This window comes from Rhinatrema bivittatum, chromosome 3 (genome assembly GCF_901001135.1).
Source record: "Rhinatrema bivittatum chromosome 3, aRhiBiv1.1, whole genome shotgun sequence".
Classification (NCBI taxonomy): domain Eukaryota; kingdom Metazoa; phylum Chordata; class Amphibia; order Gymnophiona; family Rhinatrematidae; genus Rhinatrema; species Rhinatrema bivittatum.
The window spans coordinates 67,944,371-67,963,276 of NC_042617.1; the positions used below are offsets into that span (position 1 = coordinate 67,944,371).

At 43.2% G+C, this 18,906-nt stretch overlaps 1 protein-coding gene across 5 annotated transcripts in view; it reads left to right on the forward strand.

Annotated features, from left to right (window-relative positions):
- PPM1B (protein phosphatase, Mg2+/Mn2+ dependent 1B) overlaps positions 1-18,906 on the forward strand; it is a 136,272-nt gene that overhangs the window by 67,089 nt on the left and 50,277 nt on the right. For all 5 annotated transcript variants that reach the window (XM_029593334.1, XM_029593335.1, XM_029593336.1 and 2 more), the window contains one exon: positions 5,613-6,472. In XM_029593334.1, the coding sequence (XP_029449194.1) occupies positions 5,627-6,472 (846 nt within the window). In that variant the 5' untranslated portion in view covers positions 5,613-5,626. Of the gene's footprint in view, positions 1-5,612; positions 6,473-18,906 lie in introns of those variants that run through there.

Consider the following 18,906-nt stretch of genomic DNA (forward strand, 5'->3'; position numbering starts at 1 on the left):
CTGTCTCCAAAAGATCAAACAGCTTCTCACAAGTCTCAACCTGATACTAAATTCTTCAAAAACAGAACTTCTACTCATCACACCAGAAAACAGCTCCCTCACACACACTCATCCTACCGTACCAAACACTACACAAGTGAGAGACCTAGGAGTCCTAATTGACAATCACCTAAACCTGAAAGCTAGCATCAACAAAACCACCAGAGACTGCTTTTATAAGCTCCAAGTGCTGAAAAGAATAAGACCTCTGTTCCACACACATGACTTTAGAACAATTCTACAATCAATCATTTTCGCAAAGCTGGACTATTGTAATTCCATCATGCTTGGTCTCCCCTCATCACACACCAAACCACTGCAAATGGTCCAAAATGCCGCTGCCCGCATACTCACAAACACCAGTAGAAGAGAACACATAACCCCCATCCTGATGGGCCTCCACTGGTTGCCCATCTACTTCAGAATAAAATACAAGGCCACTCTCACCATATTCAAAAGTATCCACCAACTAGCCCCAATCGATCTCCATTTCCCCCTTCGATTACACCATTCTACAAGACCGACAAGAGACGCTTACAAAGGATCACTACAAGTACCTCCAGCCAAAACCACCAGACACATCACGCTAAGAGATCGGGCTAAGAGAGCCGGTCCAACTTTATGGAATTCCATTCCCCCGGATCTTAGAATGGAACCCAGCATCTCAACCTTCAAGAAAAGACTCAAGACGTGGCTGTTCACACAGGCCTTTCCTAACTCCAATATCACTTAACTCTCTTCAACTACCACGCTTCTCTAGCTATAGCATTAACAGCCACCTCGTACAATGTTATTATTTACATATATAATTATCTGATCTTCTTTTTCCTTCTTAATCCAAGTTATTGTTTCCCTGTTATATGTAACTGCTTCTCTACACTACAGTTCAAATTGTAATGTTTATTATATTTACACCCCTGTTCTTTGTGAACCAGCATGATGGGACTTCTGTCTTGAATGTTGGTATATAAAAAACCTTAAATAAATAAATAAATAAATCAGCAAGAGATATAAACAGGTGCTGGCCTTGTTCTGGGCATTTCCACCAAAGCTCAAGCAGCATCATCAGCAAGAGATATCATTGGTGACTTCAGAAGATATCTGTAGTGTGGCCACCTGATCCTCCCTGCATTCCTTTAACAAACCTTACAGACTGAACATACAGGCAAAGGCAGAAGTAGCTTTTGGTGCAAGCATCCTTAGAACAGCACTCTTGCTCTTGCTCAAGGGAATAGTAGCTTGGGTACTTCCTACAAGTAAGGACTAGTCTATTAGTAAGATATGGCAGATGAAATCTTAATCTTATCTGATTTCCTTTTCCTTGAGTCCTGCTAGACGAGTCAGAGACCCACCCAGGAATACAGTGTTGCCAGATCCTAGCACAACACAGAAGTTATGTGCTATCTCCTTTACCTTTCTCTTCTTTTCTAGTCCCTCGTGTAAGATAAACGTTTCCAGACTCCATCCCTTTCCTTCCTTTTTTTTTTTTTTTTTTAAGGGGGGGGGGTGGGGAAGAATATTAGCATATCTATTTATGAATATGCTAATAGTACAGATCCCAGTACAGGCCTGTGGGGTACTCATTAATGACCTTTCATTTGGAAAACTATTTATCCTGCCCTCTGTTTCCTGTCTTATCTAGTTACCAAGCCACAATAAGACACTGTCTCCTATCCCATGACCTCCCAATTTAAGAAGTTTCTTGTGAGAGGCACTGTCAAATGCTTTCTGAAATCTAAATACCCTATTAGCCAGCTCACCTTTATCCACCTTCAAAACATTTTTAGTAAATTGGTAAAGTAAAACTACCTTTGCAAAAACCATGTTGACTCTCCTCCATTAAACCATGTTTATCTATGGGGTCAGCCAATTTTTTTTTAAAGATACACTCATACCAGACAAAATGGTAGAAGCTAAGGCACTGATTTCTGCTTCACCCGGCTATAGTTTCCCGAATCATCCCAGAGCCCTTTCTAAAAATTGGCATTGGATTGGCCACTCTCCAGTCTTCAGTTCTCAATCGACAAGCAGGGCTGAATTAACCATGAGAAATGGGTGACAGCATCCAAAAGACCTTCCTCTCTCAGCTCATAGAGCTTTAGCTCTACTGAGCATGTGTGGGGTTTCCATGCTTGCTTGCCTCTTGGGCCTCAGTTTTTTGTGGGGTTTTTTTTTCTCTCTCTCTCGTATTTTTTTTCCCTTAAATTTGCTTCCAGCTGCCTTGGCAGCCCCTCAACTGCACTCTTTTTTTGTGATACTGAATTTTTAAAACGAAAAGTATATGGAATGTCTGGCTGCAAGAAAACCACTTCTGGTGGCTTCAAGGATTACATGTGTGGCTGAAAAATGTCCATTACAGACAGCCACGATAACTGTTAAAAATGTCTGGGGCCCCACACCATGACCCAGCTAACTGCTATGGCTGCAGCCAGATGTCACCAAAGTCCCAGAGAAACAGCACGTGGAAGATGGAAGAATTTTGCAGGTCAGTAAAAAGCTGAAATTATTCCTCCTCAGGCTCTCTCTGTGTGCTGAGTTGAGCAGGAGCACCTTGAACAAAGCTCTCTCTTCTACGGCACTGATTTTCAGATCAGCAGGAAATGAGCAAGGCAGGGGAAGTGCTGCAAGCAAGAGTCCATGAGCTCTTCATTGGCCCCATGGTACTCATAGCCACAAGAAAAAAAAAGCACCATGTGTTAGAGCCAACAGTGCAGTCACTGCCACTGAAATTGAGATTGGGATCAGTCTCATTGATGCACCTGGCGCCATCGACAATCCAGGCCCCAGCCCTCTGACCCCATCTCCCAGTTGACACATCTGTTCTTGATTCAGTTGATGCAGCTGTTTGCCTCATCTGTGCTGTGCCCTGGCACAATTGGAGCACAGTCCTTGACTTTGTCAGTGCATTTAATGCATTTGAGGTGGGAATGATAATTGAAAAGCCCAGATTTACTTCACCTACTTTCCTCCACATCAGTGTCCTTATCTCCAACTTGTCTCCTCAAGCAAGGACTTCATTCATCAGATATGGGCCACGGTGCCTCTGATCTCTATAAAATCACCTTAGCAGAGTGTTTCATCCCTACAGTGGTCTCTAGATCAAATGGAAGCAGACAAGTTCGATCTGTGGGGTCGCACATCAATTTTGTTCGTGTCAGAAAAACTAGAAAGATCTTGCTCCATTTTTTTAAAGCAAGTTAAAATCTGCTGTGGATTATTCTCTGCTCGGTAGATCTGCATCCTTTTGTATGCCTTTCCACCATTTCCATTGGTGGCAACAGTGCAGCAGGCTCTCAAGACTGGGCATGCCTGATCCTACTTTCTCCAACAGGGCCCAGATAGGTGTGATTTTCTTACCTCATGTGGCTGTCGGCCCACCGATCATTCTGGGATTTGATCCGATGTTGCTAACTCGAGGAGAGTCATCTGTCATCCATATCTTCCCTCTCAACTTGACAACATGTGAATGTTGAGCGCTTGCTAATATCTTTCATCATCTGAGGAAGTTGAAGATGATATAATCCTAACAAAGAAGCTTTCAACTAGAAGAGCTTACAGTTTTAAAGGGAAAATATTTTCCTGTTGCTGTCAAATAAGCTCCCTGGATCTGTTTGCCTTCGAGCTAAATGTTACTTCTATCCTTATTTTCTTTCTCCTCCTCCTGGTCTTAGTACATCATTGGTCAAATTGCATCTCTGTGCAGTTGTTCAAGTGGATGGAAAACATATATCCACACATTCTTTAGTGTTGAAGTTCATGCAAGGTTTGTAGCATACAAGACCTTCAGTTGGTTTGCAAACCACTGGTCTCAAAGTATCTCAATGTTGTATTGGCACAAGTCATGACACTGCCTTACAAACATCTAGTCTGCTTCCTATAAAAATTCCTCACCTGGAAAATAATGTTCCTAGTAACAATTATATTGGCTAGAAGATCATGAGCTTAAGGCATCGATTCATTCGCCGTAATAGTTTTCTCATTAGAGTGGTTACGTTTCTGCGTTTCACCTAAATAGAGCCATTCTGTTGCCTACATTCTTCCCCAGACCTTAGGTGCATGGAAGGGAAGAAGGCCCACTGGACTGCAAAAGGGTGTTTAGCTTATTATCTAAAGAGAACTCAACCATATAGTTGGGCTTTTCAACTCTTTGTCTCTAACAAACTAGGCATAGCAGTTGCCAAGCTCACGTTGTTGAATTGGCTAGTAGACTGTATCACACATTGCTATGTTCCTAGCTAGTCTCCAGATCAGACTCTTGTCAAGGCTCATCAGGTGAAAGGTATGGATACCTCTGACTCATCTGTAAGCCATGCCCATTGAAGACATTTGTAAAGCTGCAACTTTGTTGTTAGCTCACAACTTCATATCTCATTACTGTCTGGACAATCTTTCAAGAAGTGACAGTAACTTTTGGAAAGCAGTTTTGCGCAGCCTGTTCACCCAATAGTCCATTTTCCATGGGGTCCTGGTTGCTTTTTCGGTAAATGCTCCGCTGCAGCGGACTCCCCACTTGTCATGACTAATACATCATGCTTGTTGATGGAGAAAACAAGTTTGCTTACTGTAAACTGGAGTCTCTGTAGACAGCAGGATGAATTGGCCATGCTTAACACCCGCTTGCCTCACTGGAGAGTCAACTGCCCAGCTAAAGCTAACCTCTGCAATCAACTGAGCAGCTCACGAGGCAGTGCATGTGTGGGAACTCGTACACATGCTTCATAGAGCAAAAGCTTTATGAGCTAATAGAGAAGGGTCCATTTGGTGCTATAAGATGACATCCATGTGTCATGGCTAACTCATCCTGCTGTCTATGGAGAATCCTGTTTTACAGTAAGCAAACTTGTTTTACTTGAAGATTGGTCACTGTAATGAATATTAATTGTACCATCAAATCTCTGGTTCAAAAACTATCTTACATGTATTTGATGGTCCATCATTGAGGATACTTTTAGATTTCAGTGCCTTCACACTCTCCTGGCAAATGTATTTACTTCTCTAATTTTTACCAGTGTTGAATGTTGTTGACTGTTTTTGCTGAAGAATTAGGATAGTTAGCTTGCTGTGGTACTATTGCTTTTGCTTCTTTACAACAAATATTATCTAGCAGTAGAAAAACTTTTTATGATATCAAGGACTGAACAAGTCTCAAATGCCAGATAGCAGTGGTGCCTAGAAATCGCCTTGTAGTGGCTGGAGATTGCTGTCTTTTTTTTTTTTTTCTCCATCCTCACCTCCCCCAGTTGACATAAAGAGAACAGAGCAACCCTACTTCCTTTCTCCAGACAATGGATACCATAGACCAACAATCCAAGGCTTTGTAGGCTTGCTTTCCTACCACGCAATATAAAACATTTAACATGACTTTGCACATTTAATGCTAGTAGAGTAAGAAGATACAATTTCTTTCTTGAAAGTATATTACATTAGAACACTTGATATAAAAAATTATATTGAGCCACTTATGTAATTTTTTTCGTTATCCAAAGGCAAAATATAATGGATTTTAATTGTAGATTTTTCAGAACAGATACTTGAAAGTTTTTAGTAACTTTTTTTTATTTTTTCTATTTCAGATTGGTTATTGAACATGGGTGCATTTCTGGACAAACCAAAAACTGAGAAACACAATGCGCATGGTGCGGGGAATAGTTTGCGTTATGGCCTCAGCAGTATGCAAGGCTGGAGAGTGGAAATGGAGGATGCTCACACAGCTGTTGTAGGCATTCCTCATGGTCTGGAAGACTGGTCCTTTTTTGCTGTCTACGATGGTCATGCGGGTTCTAGGGTAGCCAATTATTGCTCCTCGCACTTACTAGAACACATCACTGATAATGAAGATTTTAGGGCAGCAGAAAAACCTGGATCTGCTCTTGAGCCAACAGTAGAAAACGTCAAGAGTGGAATCAGGACTGGCTTTTTAAAAATCGATGAACACATGCGCAACTTTTCAGACCTCAGAAATGGTATGGACAGGAGTGGCTCTACAGCAGTAGCAGTTATGATTTCACCTGATCATATTTACTTTATCAATTGTGGTGATTCACGTGCTGTTCTTTATAGGAATGGACAAGTCTGTTTTTCCACCCAGGATCACAAACCTTGCAACCCAAGGGAGAAGGAGCGTATTCAGAATGCAGGAGGCAGCGTAATGATACAGCGTGTTAATGGTTCATTAGCAGTTTCTCGAGCACTGGGGGACTATGATTACAAATGTGTTGATGGTAAAGGCCCCACCGAACAGCTTGTATCTCCAGAACCTGAAGTTTATGAAATTTTAAGAGCAGAAGAAGATGAATTCATTGTTTTGGCTTGTGATGGGATCTGGGATGTAATGACCAATGAGGAGCTGAGTGAATTTGTAAAGTCTAGGCTTGAAGTAACAGATGACCTGGAAAAAGTATGCAACTGGGTAGTAGATACTTGTTTACATAAGGTAAGGAACAGCATTCGTGTTTTTTCCTTCTAGCATGTTTATATTGCTATTTTCTTGACATGCATGAAATGTTTTGTTTCCTGCCTGTATCTTTAGTATTTAGTGTGTATTGCTGTTTTTTGAAAACTTTTTAAAGGTTTAGTAACTCTCAGAAGCTAAAATGTTTGTTTCCCAAATTTTTTTATATACTGCACATGTAGGTATGAGACCTGATCAGAGCAGTGTACAAACATAAAACCATAAAAATACACACTATATAACATTCAATTAAAATAAAAATTAAAACAGCAAACTTAAAACCAACCTGGCCCAAATAAAATCTCTCCCCCCCCCTTATATATATATATATATATATATATATATATATATATATATATATATGTTTTAAGCCTGTCTCCAACTGTGGCCAGTCTGGGTCACAAATACCCAGCAGATCCCAAAAAGTAGATCTTTCTGGTTACTCGCTTCCACGGATAGCGTTTGCTTTCCCTAGTCTAACTGGCTAGTGTTTTTTGGATTATTCCTCCAGGAACTACTTTTAAACCCCACTTTGCTCCTTCCCCACATCCTTTGGGAAAAGATTTCACAGCTTGATTGTGCACGGAGTGAAAAAGTACTTTCTATGATTTGCTTTAAATCTGCTGGTAGTTAGTTTTATCAGGTGGCTATTTGGTAACTATTCCTTTTTTGTGACTTTAAATTGCAACCGGCTCCCAGATACATGTGGGCTGCCATTTGACCTATGTACTCCTATGATGGGTCCATTTCAGTACAGGCAATCATTTTGTCAGAAAGGGCCAGTGCAAGGGTATTAGGCACGCTAGGCAAACTTTCAGCCTTGCTACTATTGGGGGAGGAGGGTGGGGGGTGGTCATCCAGATTCCTTCCCTCCCTCCCACTTCCATAACAGCACCCACCTCAGCCTCCAGCAGCATTCATTCATCCCCCCTCTTATACCATAAGTCTACAACCCTTCTGAGGGTCTTCTGGTAAAACAAAGTTGTGTTTCTTGATGTCAAAACACAGCAACTGAACTGAAGCAATTCTAGCTCTAGAAAGCAGTCCTCTGTGCGTGCAGGCCAGCTCGAATCTCCATCAGTCTTTTTTGTTTCATGCTGTTATGTACCACCGCTTCTCTGTTCTTGCACACGCTCAGGAACCTCCCCCACTCTCCAGGAGAAGAGCATCAGGTTCTGGCTGTGGGCAAAGCATTATGCTATAAATAGGTGCCCTGTTTGTCATGCCAGCTGTCTCTTGCCACTGGCTGATGGACTGATAATGGCAGAATGTTTGTTTACCACTACCAATGTTGCTGCAGTGCCAATACTGCCCCCAAACTGTTGTACTCTAGACAGCTTAGTTTGCCTTCCTCTAACCTGTTTGTAGGACATTTGGTGAATGTTCAGAATATCTATCCCTTTACAGGACTACATAGAACAGTATAGCTTGTAGCATCTGTGTTTTATTTTGCTTATATATGGATAGTTTTAAACATACTTATCATATATTGTATACTTTTTTCAAAAGTATACCTGGTAATTAGAAATATATTGTATCACAGAGTTGAACATCCAAATTAGAGCTGGCTGTTTAAATATTTTTAAGTACAATAAACTCAAAAGCATAAAGGTGAAAACCCTTCATCTGGTCTAGGTCTTTAGTCATTTTGGTTATTTTCCAAGGCTTCATTTTGACACAGTCAAAAACTGTGTTTTAAAAAGCAGTGAGCTAACCCAGAAGCATATGGCAGTGTTGAGTGACATCTATTTATTTATTTATTTATTTAATAGCTTTTATATACCGGCACTTGTGCGAGACATCATGCCGGTTCACATTTTAACAAAATGAGCGGAAAATACATTAAAACAAGGAGATGGGGGAGGGGAGAAACAAAGCCAACTGGGCAATGAGAGTGCAGGTTTGAGAAGAAAGAGAATAAACAAAATCAAAAGGCAAATTAAAAAACTGAAACTAATTACAACAATTCAGCATGATAATTACAACAGAAAAGGGCATAATATGAAGAGATTACTAAATAATGAAGGGGGAAAAGAAAATCAGGGATCCTAGATTTAAGTCCCAAAGTCTGCTTTTGCTCCTTTCTTCAGCTGGGAGAAGGGGGGGGAGGGATGGACGTACCAGTCATTGTACAGCAGTGACACTTTCAACTAAGAATGTACTTTTGCCAAGTTCTGAAGCGAGCTATGGTCCATGCTTTGGAATTGGACAACTTTTGTCATAATTGGGTTTGATTGGGGGTGGGGTGAATGTTGACCCATTTTTGTATTTTAATCAATAAGCAGGACTGAATAGGTCATAACAGTAGTGGATGTCAAATGGCACTGAGCAAGCTTCTCTGTCATAGCTAGTAGGGCTTTTGCTCTACTGAGTATGTACAGGAATTCCGCTTGTATGTTGCCTTGTGAGCACCCCTCAAGTTTTTATCAGAGTACTAGTACATGCACATGTACCTCTTTTCTGTGTTTTGTTTTTGGTTTTTTTCCCTTAAAAGATTTCAGTACTTTACCTTTGAGGGGCTTCTAAGGCAGCTTTAAACAGCACTCTTCAGTGCTCCCTTTTTTTATTAAAACAAAACAAAAAAAAACATTTCATTGGAATGTCTTCTAAGAAAAAATCAGTAAGTAGATTTAAAGACTGGTCTGTCTGTGGCAGGAAAATATCCATTATGGATGGACACAAACTCTGCTGCCAGACCATGACCAAGCAAATTGTTACGTTTGCAGACTGATGTTCCCATGAATGCAGTGGTCCAGAACCTGGAAAATGGATGATATGTGTAATTCTTGTAGAAGCCACAGTAAGACCTCTTCCTGAAGCTTAGTCTCATCTGCCTTACTGGGAATAGAGTTTGAGCATCGGCTCTTCTAAAATATCTCCTCCATTGGTAGAACAGGCTAAATCCTCAGGATTGAGTAAATCTAGCCGCCATGTGTTGAAGGAAAGAAGGAACCATTCCACGGAATCATCGGAATTTTGGGCGCTGAAGAAGCAAAGAGGCTGCAGTGCATTGGCACAGTCGACAAAAAGGTCTTTGCACATCGAACCTCAGAACATCAATCATTGGCACAGTTGCCCATTAAACCATTGGAAGTATCAATGTGTTGAACTACAAATCTTCTTATGCATCCATATACTGGTCAGGGTAAGTTCTTCACTGGAGCAGAAGGGGATATGATCCCACTCTTCCATCACAGATTACTAGAGCACTCTCACCAATGAAATTGCTGTCAAAGTCTACATCTAGAAACACGAGAGCCTATTTGTTACGATCCTGCTCGTGGAGCCCATCCTGCGAGCAGGCCCTCACTTACTGCCTTCACCACAAGCCACTGCTGGGATGCTCTGCTTGCACCCCAGCCTTGTCACTGCCACCGCTGCCTTCCACAGCAAGAAGTACCGCCAGGATCTCCAGCATCGCGGCAGGAGGCCGGTGCGCATTTTCGTGGCCTAGTGCCACCCTGGGACGTCCTCACCCTTGCGGCCTGGGGCTGCTGCCACTGACCATCCATCTTGCGGCACGGAGCCACCGCCGGCATGTCTTCGTGGCCTTGTGTCGCCACCAGGAAGCCTCCACCTTAGCAGCAGGAAGCCGCTGCCCCGATTCCTCAACTTTGCGGCAGGGAGCTGCTGCTGTTTTTCCTTCGCAGCCTTAGTGCCGCCGCCAGGGCCTACTTCATCTTCACGGCAGGGACGCCGCTGCCCTTAGTGATTCCCCCCCCCCCCCCCCCCCCCCTTCCTGGGCCCTTCCTAGGTGCCAGTGCGCGCCTCTTCAGTTTATTTAAAGGGCCAGCAGCGGGAAAAGCCCACGGCCCCACCGGAAGCCAGCCTCAGTCCATTTCCTGTTTCGGCCCTATAAAAGCGCTCAGTTCCTGTTCCTCAGGGCCTTTGGATCCGGATCCCATGGTCGTCCATGTTCTTCGCCGGTCAAGGTCCTCTGTGGTGGTCTTTTGTCTAAGATGGCTCTTCGTTCCATGTCTTCAATGTTCCTGGTCTCATTCCTAGTCAGAGCTCCTTTGTTGCCGTGTCCTAGTTCCAGATGTTCCAAGTCTTCCAGCTCTTCGAGTCCTCCAGTTGGCCACCTCTAGGGTAAATCCGTATAGATCCGGTTCCTGTTTCCGGTCATTGGAGCCTTGTTTGGTTGGATCCCCTTCCGGCACTTGTCCTGCTCCTGCGTGGTCCACGACCAGCCTTCCCAGGTTGTGTAGGACACGCAGAGGACAGGGTGGTCTGTGACCAGCCCATGGGGGCTGTGTAGGGCGCCCTGAGGGACAGTGCCCACCTATATCTTCCAAGTTCTCGTCTGAGTCTTCTAAGTTCCATGAGTCCTTGACCGCGTCTTCCAAATTCCTGTCTTTGCTTGTTCCTGCCCTCAGCCTCCATCTGGCCTCATGCACTCGTCGTTCCCAAGCAGTGGGTCCGGAAGGGCTACAGAGTGGCCGGAGGGCTACTCTTGAGACCAGCATTGCTTTGCTGGGTCTCATTGGTGCATGTAGGTCCAGCGGAGGGCTGATCCTGCCTTGTTCTTGTTCAGAGTTCCTTGCCTTAGTTCTAGTCCTGTCTTGTTCCTGTTCCACCTATGCTTGCATGCTCTCACCTCCCACGATGTGCCTTGGGGCTCCTTCCTGAGTCGTGCTGTGGTTCAGGGGCTCACGCGCTCTCATGAGCTAGTGACTGTGCCTCCGTGCTCTCAACACCAGCCTTCATTCTTTGATGCCTTTTATTTCCAATGGGCCTCCAGTACAATTTCTATAAAGCCCAGAAGATGTGCAATATTCTATTCTAGCATCAGAAGATGATCCACCACCTACATCAGGTTAGAGAGCACATCAGCCGCTTGACCAAGTAGCAGAGTTGGTGAAAAATGTATTTACTTCATTAGAGGTGGTAGCAATATACTGTACAATCACTTGCTGACCCACCTGCACATGTGTCACCTATAATGTGGGACTAGCTTACTCAGCCCCTAACAACCAAATTAAAGATTTCAACAGAAATGAAGCAGGAATTGATTTGGTGGCTGGACCCTTCATTTTATAGGAAGGAGCACTGCTGCATCAAGCACCTTACCAAGTAACCTTAGTAATAGATGTTTCCACAAAAGGTTGGCCGTGCATTTTCCACACTCTATTACCCCATACAGTACAAGGGGTAGTAGGAATGCGTCAAACGCGCATCCAAACGGGTGTTAAACTCTGCGCCCAGCCAAGGTCACCATACTGTATTGGCCTGTATGATTGCTTCAGTATGAATTGATTACCTACATTACCCTAGGTGACATGAAAAACTTTGGCATTGAGATGGCCACATGGGATGAAAATAGTGTAAATATCAATTTTATATATTAAAATATTCATTAGCTTTAAATACCTAGTGTATGTAGTTTTTTTCATAAAAATCAGATGTGGGTTTTCTGGAAAAAAATTCCCATGCAATTCTCATTTGAATACAGTTTTCCCATTTTAAATATAGAAATTTTCCTGATGCCATAAACAATTTGTGATATACAGTGGCTTGCAAAAATATTTGACCCCCTAAAAAGTCAGCAGATTTGTGTGGTTTACAAATGACACTTACACAGACTTGTTCTAGACAGTATATTGCAAACCAGTATGTTTTTTACAGTTAATTTTTAAGTCATAATTCATTATTTCTCTACATTTTTTGTAAAATTAAATTAAAAACTGATAAATGCTGCTTGCATACATATTCAACCCCTGTGCTATAGAAGCTCCAAGTTTACACAGATGAAAGATATTGCCCTTACAATTGGTCTCTTCCTTGAATCATTTTAAAAGAAACTGGAATTGGTCTTTTTTTTTTTTTTTTTTTTTTTTTATCATTGGTCAAACCTTGAAATCTGAAGTAAAGCTGTGAAAACGAAGACCAAAGAACATTCTAAGCAAACTAAAGATAAAGTTAAAGACTACAAAATATCTAATTGCTTGATTTTATTTATTTATTTATTTAAATTAATTTATATACCGGAGGTTCCTGTATAATATACATATCACCCCGATTATCCCAGTGAGCACTGTTGGATCAATTGTGAGGAAATGGAAGCTGCATCACAGCACCCAAACACTGCCTAGACAAGGCCTTCCCTCAGAACTCTGCATTGGAGCAAGGAAGAGACTTGAGGGAAGCCACAGTGTTAACGTTTCATGGCTGCACTCCTCACATATGCTGCAAACAGCTAGGCCTCTCACCTGCAGCCAGTCGCCGCCAAGTCACCACCATTGCCACTTCAGTAGCTCCTCTTCAGGTGCATGCGTGCCCAACTTCTGGCATTTAAAGGGCCGAAGGCGCCATAAGATGATGTTGGTCAATAAGCCCTACTTAAGGGCTTCCAGGACTTCCTTGCCTCAGCAATGGGACTCCTGCTTCGCAGAGTGTGTTGCATCTGTGTTCCTGTTTCCAACCTTGTCTTGATCTTGCCTTGTCTTCCTGTTCAGCCTAGTTTTTCCTTGCCTTGCTTTCCAGCCCAGCCTCATCCAGCTTTGTCATCTTTGTTTTCCAGTGTCATCTGTGTGTCTTCCTCCACCCTTGGCTTGTTGCTCCGCGTCTTGACCTATTTCTTGGACCAGACCAAGATGACCTGACTCCTTGCCTAGACCCAACCATTCTCAGCTGCTGCCTGCCCTGATCTTGGCTTTCCTCTGACTCTCTTAAGCCTGCTGTCTACCCTGGCTCTGGTGTGTATCTGGACTCAAGAGAATCCACAGGGCAGAGATTTACTAAAGTCCTGCTGGCCGCAAGAATCCAAGGACTCACCCTGCGGAGGAGGCAGCTGGTAAAGATGAATCTCCAGACTGTCCTGTTACAGGGCACATTCGCCAGCAGTCAGCATAGGCTTGGGGGTTTGCTCTCGAGGCTGCATCAACTACGCCCTAGCACTAAAAGCTCACATGCACCCTATCCCTTATAAATTGCGGAGGCCATGAGTTTGGTGGACTCGCCCTCTGCCACTGCCACCTAGCACACCAGCTTCAACAGCAGTAGGATCAGCGGAATACAATGTCTGGCTATCTTCAGGGCATTGTGGTCTGCCTGCTCCGTGCTTCCTTAAGCTCCCGTCTTTCGACTAGCCATACCCATTCTCCACCTGTCTCTGCCTATGAAGTTTGATTGGTATCCCAGAAGCTGTAGAGGCTTTCTTAACCAGTGTTGGATGCAATTTGAGCTGCAGGCACTATTATTTATGACAGACAGTCAAGATAACCTATATTCTTTCCTTGCTGGGTGATACTGCAATGGCCCGGGCTTTCCCCTTCTGGGAAAGGGATGACCCACTCTCGCAGGAAGCGTCTCAGATCCTCCAAGAATTCTGACAAGTATTTGATAAGCCCAGTCACTCAACTTCCAAATCTTCTGAACAAGGCTCTAGGACTGTGGGGGAATACGATGTGTACTTCTGCACCTTGGTCTCCGAACTTCAGTGGGACAGCAATAGCCTGATTGGCTATACTTCTTCGGAGTATTGCATGCGAATAGACCTAAGGTTCTAGGAACTGGCAAAAGAGAGAAGCTTGGTCAGTCACTCCACCCATCTTGCTCTGAACTTTCAGAAGCTTGTAATTAACCTCCTCCGGAGTCATAAGGATGTAAGAAATTGCCATACTGGGTCAGACAAAGGTCCATCAACACCAGCATCCTGTTTCCAACAATGGCCAATACAAGCTACAATTACCTGGCAAGTACCCAAACACTAAGTCTATTCCATGCTACTGATACCAGTAATGGCAGTGGCTATTCTCTAAGACAACTTGATTAATAACAGTTAATGGACTTCTCCTCCATTAACTTATCGAAACCTTTTTTTAAACCCAGCTACACTAATTGCACTAACCACGTCCTCTGGCAACAAATTCTAGAGCTTCATTGTGCTTTGAATTCAAAAGAATTTTCTCCAATTAGTTTTAAATGTGCTACTTGCTAATTTCATGGAGTGCCTCCTAGTCCTTCTGTTATCTGAAAGAGTAAATAACAGATTCACATTTACCCGTTCTAGACATCTCATCATTTTAAAGACCTCTATCATATCCTCCCTCAGCTGTCTCTTCCCCAAGCTGAACAGCCCTAACCTCTTTAGCTTTTCCTCATAGGGGAGCTGTTCCATTCTCCTCTATCATTTTGGTTGCCCTTCTCTATACCTTTTCCATTGCAGCTATATCTTTTTTGAGATGCGGCAACCAGAATTGTACACAGTAGTCAAGGTGTGGTCTCATCATGGAGCGATACAGAGGCATTATGACATTTTCTGTTCTATTCACCATTCCATTCATAATTATTCCTAACACTCTGTTTGCTTTTTTGACTGCTACAGCACGCTGAGCTGACTATTATAATGTATTATCCACTATGATGCCTAGATCTTTTACCTGGGTGGTAGCTCCTAATATGGAACCTAACCGTGTAACTACAGCATGGATTATTTTTCCCTGTATGCATCACCTTGCACTTATCCCCATTTAAATTTCATCTGCCATTTGGATGCCCAATCTTCCAGTCTCAGGTGGTCTTCCTGCAATTTAATCACAATCTGCTTGTGATTTAACTACTCTGAATAATTTTGTAATATCTGCAAATTATCTTACTCGTCTTATTCCTTTCCAGATCATTTATAAATATATGAGAACTATGTCTGTGGATACTAGCATGACTCTGGCGGAGAGATGGAACAATGACTGGGCATTTACGGTTTCCCCAGTGATGCTTCGGAGTTGCTTTAAATAGATCGCACGGGTGTCCAGTAATATGTACTACTGGGAGATGCAGTATAAATTCCTTTGCAGGGCGTACTAGTCTCTGCATCTCCTGTTTAAAGCTAAATTACAGGCCCTCAACCAGTGCGAGAAATGCTCGGTGACTACCTGTACTCTTTCCCATTCCTTTTGGGTATGCCCACCAATCAGGCGATACTGGACCAGTATCGTAAGTTATTTAGCAGATTTGTTGGACGTCCCTGTTCCTCTCTCTCCGCCGGCTCTCTTGTTTGGCTGTATACCCTCTTCTATGATTCGGGGGTCAGAGACCCGCATATTAATTCAGAAAGCATGTTACATGGGAAAGAAACTTATTTTATTGCACTGGCAGTCCTCAGAGGCCCCATCCTACTGTTTGTGGAGGAATGCATGTCACAGGTTGCTGCAGCTGGAAAGTTTGGCATCCAGGACCTCCCCGTTGCATCGCCGCAATTCCTGAAGATCTGGAATCCTTATGTGCAAACCCTTCCACACCGCTCTAGGAGTTTAATCTTAAACGACTGACTGTGCCGTCTCTTCCATGTTTTGGACATGTGGGCCTGTTAGACAGCTTGGCATCTTGCAAGTTTCCTGGTCTGCTTTCGGATGCACGGAAGGTTTAGTGTATTGTTCTGTGGATAAGAATCCAATGGGGAGTGGGCTGGGGGGTTTGGGGGGGGGGGGGGGTAGGGCGTGGCGGGCCAACTGAGTTTGTGTGGCAGAGGTAAAAATGTAAATGAATTTGACTAGGCTAGTTGCATTCATGTGTCCCTGAGGTGCATAAGTGTCCATGCATCCCGGGCACTGTGTTTTTGTTTCTGCTCAATAAAAATCGTTGAATCATAAATATATTGAAAAGCGGTCCAAGTACAGATCCCTGAGGCACTCCACTGTTTACCCTTTTCCACTGAGAAGATTGACCATTTAATCCTATTCTCTGTTTACTGTCTTTCAACCAGTTTGAAATCCATGAAAGGACACAGTCTCCTATCCCTTGACTTTTTAGTTTCCTTAGAAGCCTCTTGTCAAACGCCTTCCAAAAATCCAAATACACATCATCTACAGGTTCACCTTTATCCACATGTTTATTAACACCTTCAAAAAAATGAAGCAGACTTGCCTTGGGTAAATCCATGCTGACCGTGTTCCATTAAACCATGTCTTTCTATATGCTCTGTGATTTTGATCTTTAGAATAGTTTCTACTATTTTTCCTGGCACTGAAGTCAGGTTCACTGGTCTATAGTTTCCTGGATCGTCCTGGAGCCCTTTGTAAATATTGGGGTTACATTGGCCACCCTCCAGTCTTCAGGTACAATGGATGATTTTAATGATAAGTTACTCCACCAGTAGAACTTATGCAAGTGGATAATTTCAAGACCTCAGACAATGAGAAGCAGAGAAATTGCACACTTAACCTCTGCTTATTCTCATTGCCCCCGGCCACTTCACAAAGTGCTACCCAAACAAATTGGCAAACTTCTAGGACCTAGGCTTGGTGGGAGAGGCCAACCTAGATCATCCTTGCACCTCTCCTCAACTAGTGGTTCTAGTGCATCTGTCTTGTGAGGATGTCCTCCTCAATGCGCTTGCCTTTTTGGACACTGGCGCTGTAGGTAGCTTTATCCATGAGACTTTAATCCAACACAATAACATACCCACAGTTGCTTTTGAATTCCTTGCTTTCGATATCCTCTACAGATTAAGATCATAGTACCACCGATCATGCAAACTGGGGTCTTGCATGTAGCACAAATCAGCCTCTACGTTCTGCCTAAGGTAATCAGTGCAGTTATTTTGGGTCTGCTATGGTTCCTGCTTCAGCAGCCCAACATTGACTGGGCAATAATGCAAAATACCAAATGGATTCCTAATTGTCATGAACAGTGATTTTAAAGTCTTGCCCATTGTACCTGCAGCTTGGACTGTCACTGCAGAGCTTTCCAGCCTGCTACTACAATATACAGCTTTCCGGCCTGCTACTACAATATACAAACATCACTAATGTGTTCAGTAAACTGCAGGTGGAGGTCCTGCCACCTCATCACTCCTATAATTGTGCCACTCCTATAATTGTGCCATAGAGAGACTCTGCCTCTAGGTGGAACCTTGCCTGTAACTATCTGCTTTCTGCTCCTGAAACAGAGGTGATGTCTAAATACATTAAGGAGAAATTGAACAGAGGCATTATTTGTCCCTTTTCCTCACCTGCAGAAGCTGTATTTTTCTTTGGGAAGAAGGATGGGTCATTATGTCCTTGCATTGATTTATCAAGGCTTCAATTCTATTACTAAGAAAAATCGATATCAGAGCTCACAAGTATTCATGATGTTGGATCTCAGGGAGCATACAATCTGATCCAAATCTGAGAAGGCGACGAGTGGAACACCACCTTTAAAATTTATGATGGACATTTAGGAGTACCTAGTAATGCCCTTTGGGTTGTACACTGCCCCCACATTCTTCCAGTTTATGGTAAATGAGATCTTCTCCCATTTGGTGATTTATCTAAATGTCATTATGATCTTCCTGCAGTTATTGTCCAAGAACTGACATCCTGTGAAACAGGTTCTTCAAAGGCTTTGCGAGCATCTTCTGTTCGCTAAGTTAGAGAAGTATAGCTTCAAACAGGGAGAACTCCCCTTTCTGGAGTAGATCAACTTCTGTCAAGGCCTTCGGATGGACCCAGAGAAGTTAAAGGTCATAACAGATTGGCCCCGCCTGTAGGCCTTATAAGTGATACTATGCTTACTGGGATTTACAAACTACTGCAGGCAATTTATATTTATTTTTAATTTTTATATACCGATGTTCCTGTATAGCATACATATCGCACCGGTTTACAAGGAACTGAACAGTCGCCTCAGGGACGGGATACAATAAACAGTTGCCTCAGGGGCGGTATAATAACACAAGAGGACAGGGAAACTTTTAGGGAGACATTCGTAAACTCGATTAAATGTAACTGGGTTTCAAACTCGGAAACATAAATACAGAGGTAAGTATATTGTCTATCGCTTCAACCGGTTTTTATACTTGATCATTCTACCTTGGTGGCCCCATTCGCAGCCCTCACAAAAAAGGTTTCAGGAATTGGACATCAAATGCAATTCAGGCCTTCAAACCGCTAAAGAGGGAGTTCACCTTTGATATGTGCTTACATCATCTAGATCCATCTCGACCGTTCATTCTGGAGTTAGATGCGTCTATCCTCTGGGTAGATGCTGTCCTCTTAATGCACAACTCAAATGGTACTCTTGTTTTTTTAATCGATTTGACTTTAAACTGCAGCACTGGCCTGCTGACAAGAAATTTTGAGCTGATGCTGTCTTCCAGTTCTTCAATTCTGTGGGAACCTCATAACCCCACAGCACATTATTGACCCAGCCAAGATTGTAGTTGCCACCACTTTCACAGTCCCTCCCAGCAAGACCGGTGGTACCCTGATGTCTGTGTTAGGTTCTTGAGTGGGCACATGACTCCCATCTATCTGATCATCCTGGCGTTATCAGGATACTGGAATTAATAGTGCGTCACTACTGGTGGCCTTGGATGAAGACATTTAATAGTATATAGGATATTTCTCTACATGTGCCATGCGCAAGTGTCTGAGCATGACCGTGGGGGTTGTTACAGCCGCTGCCAGCTCCCATGGAGCCCTGGACCCATGTGG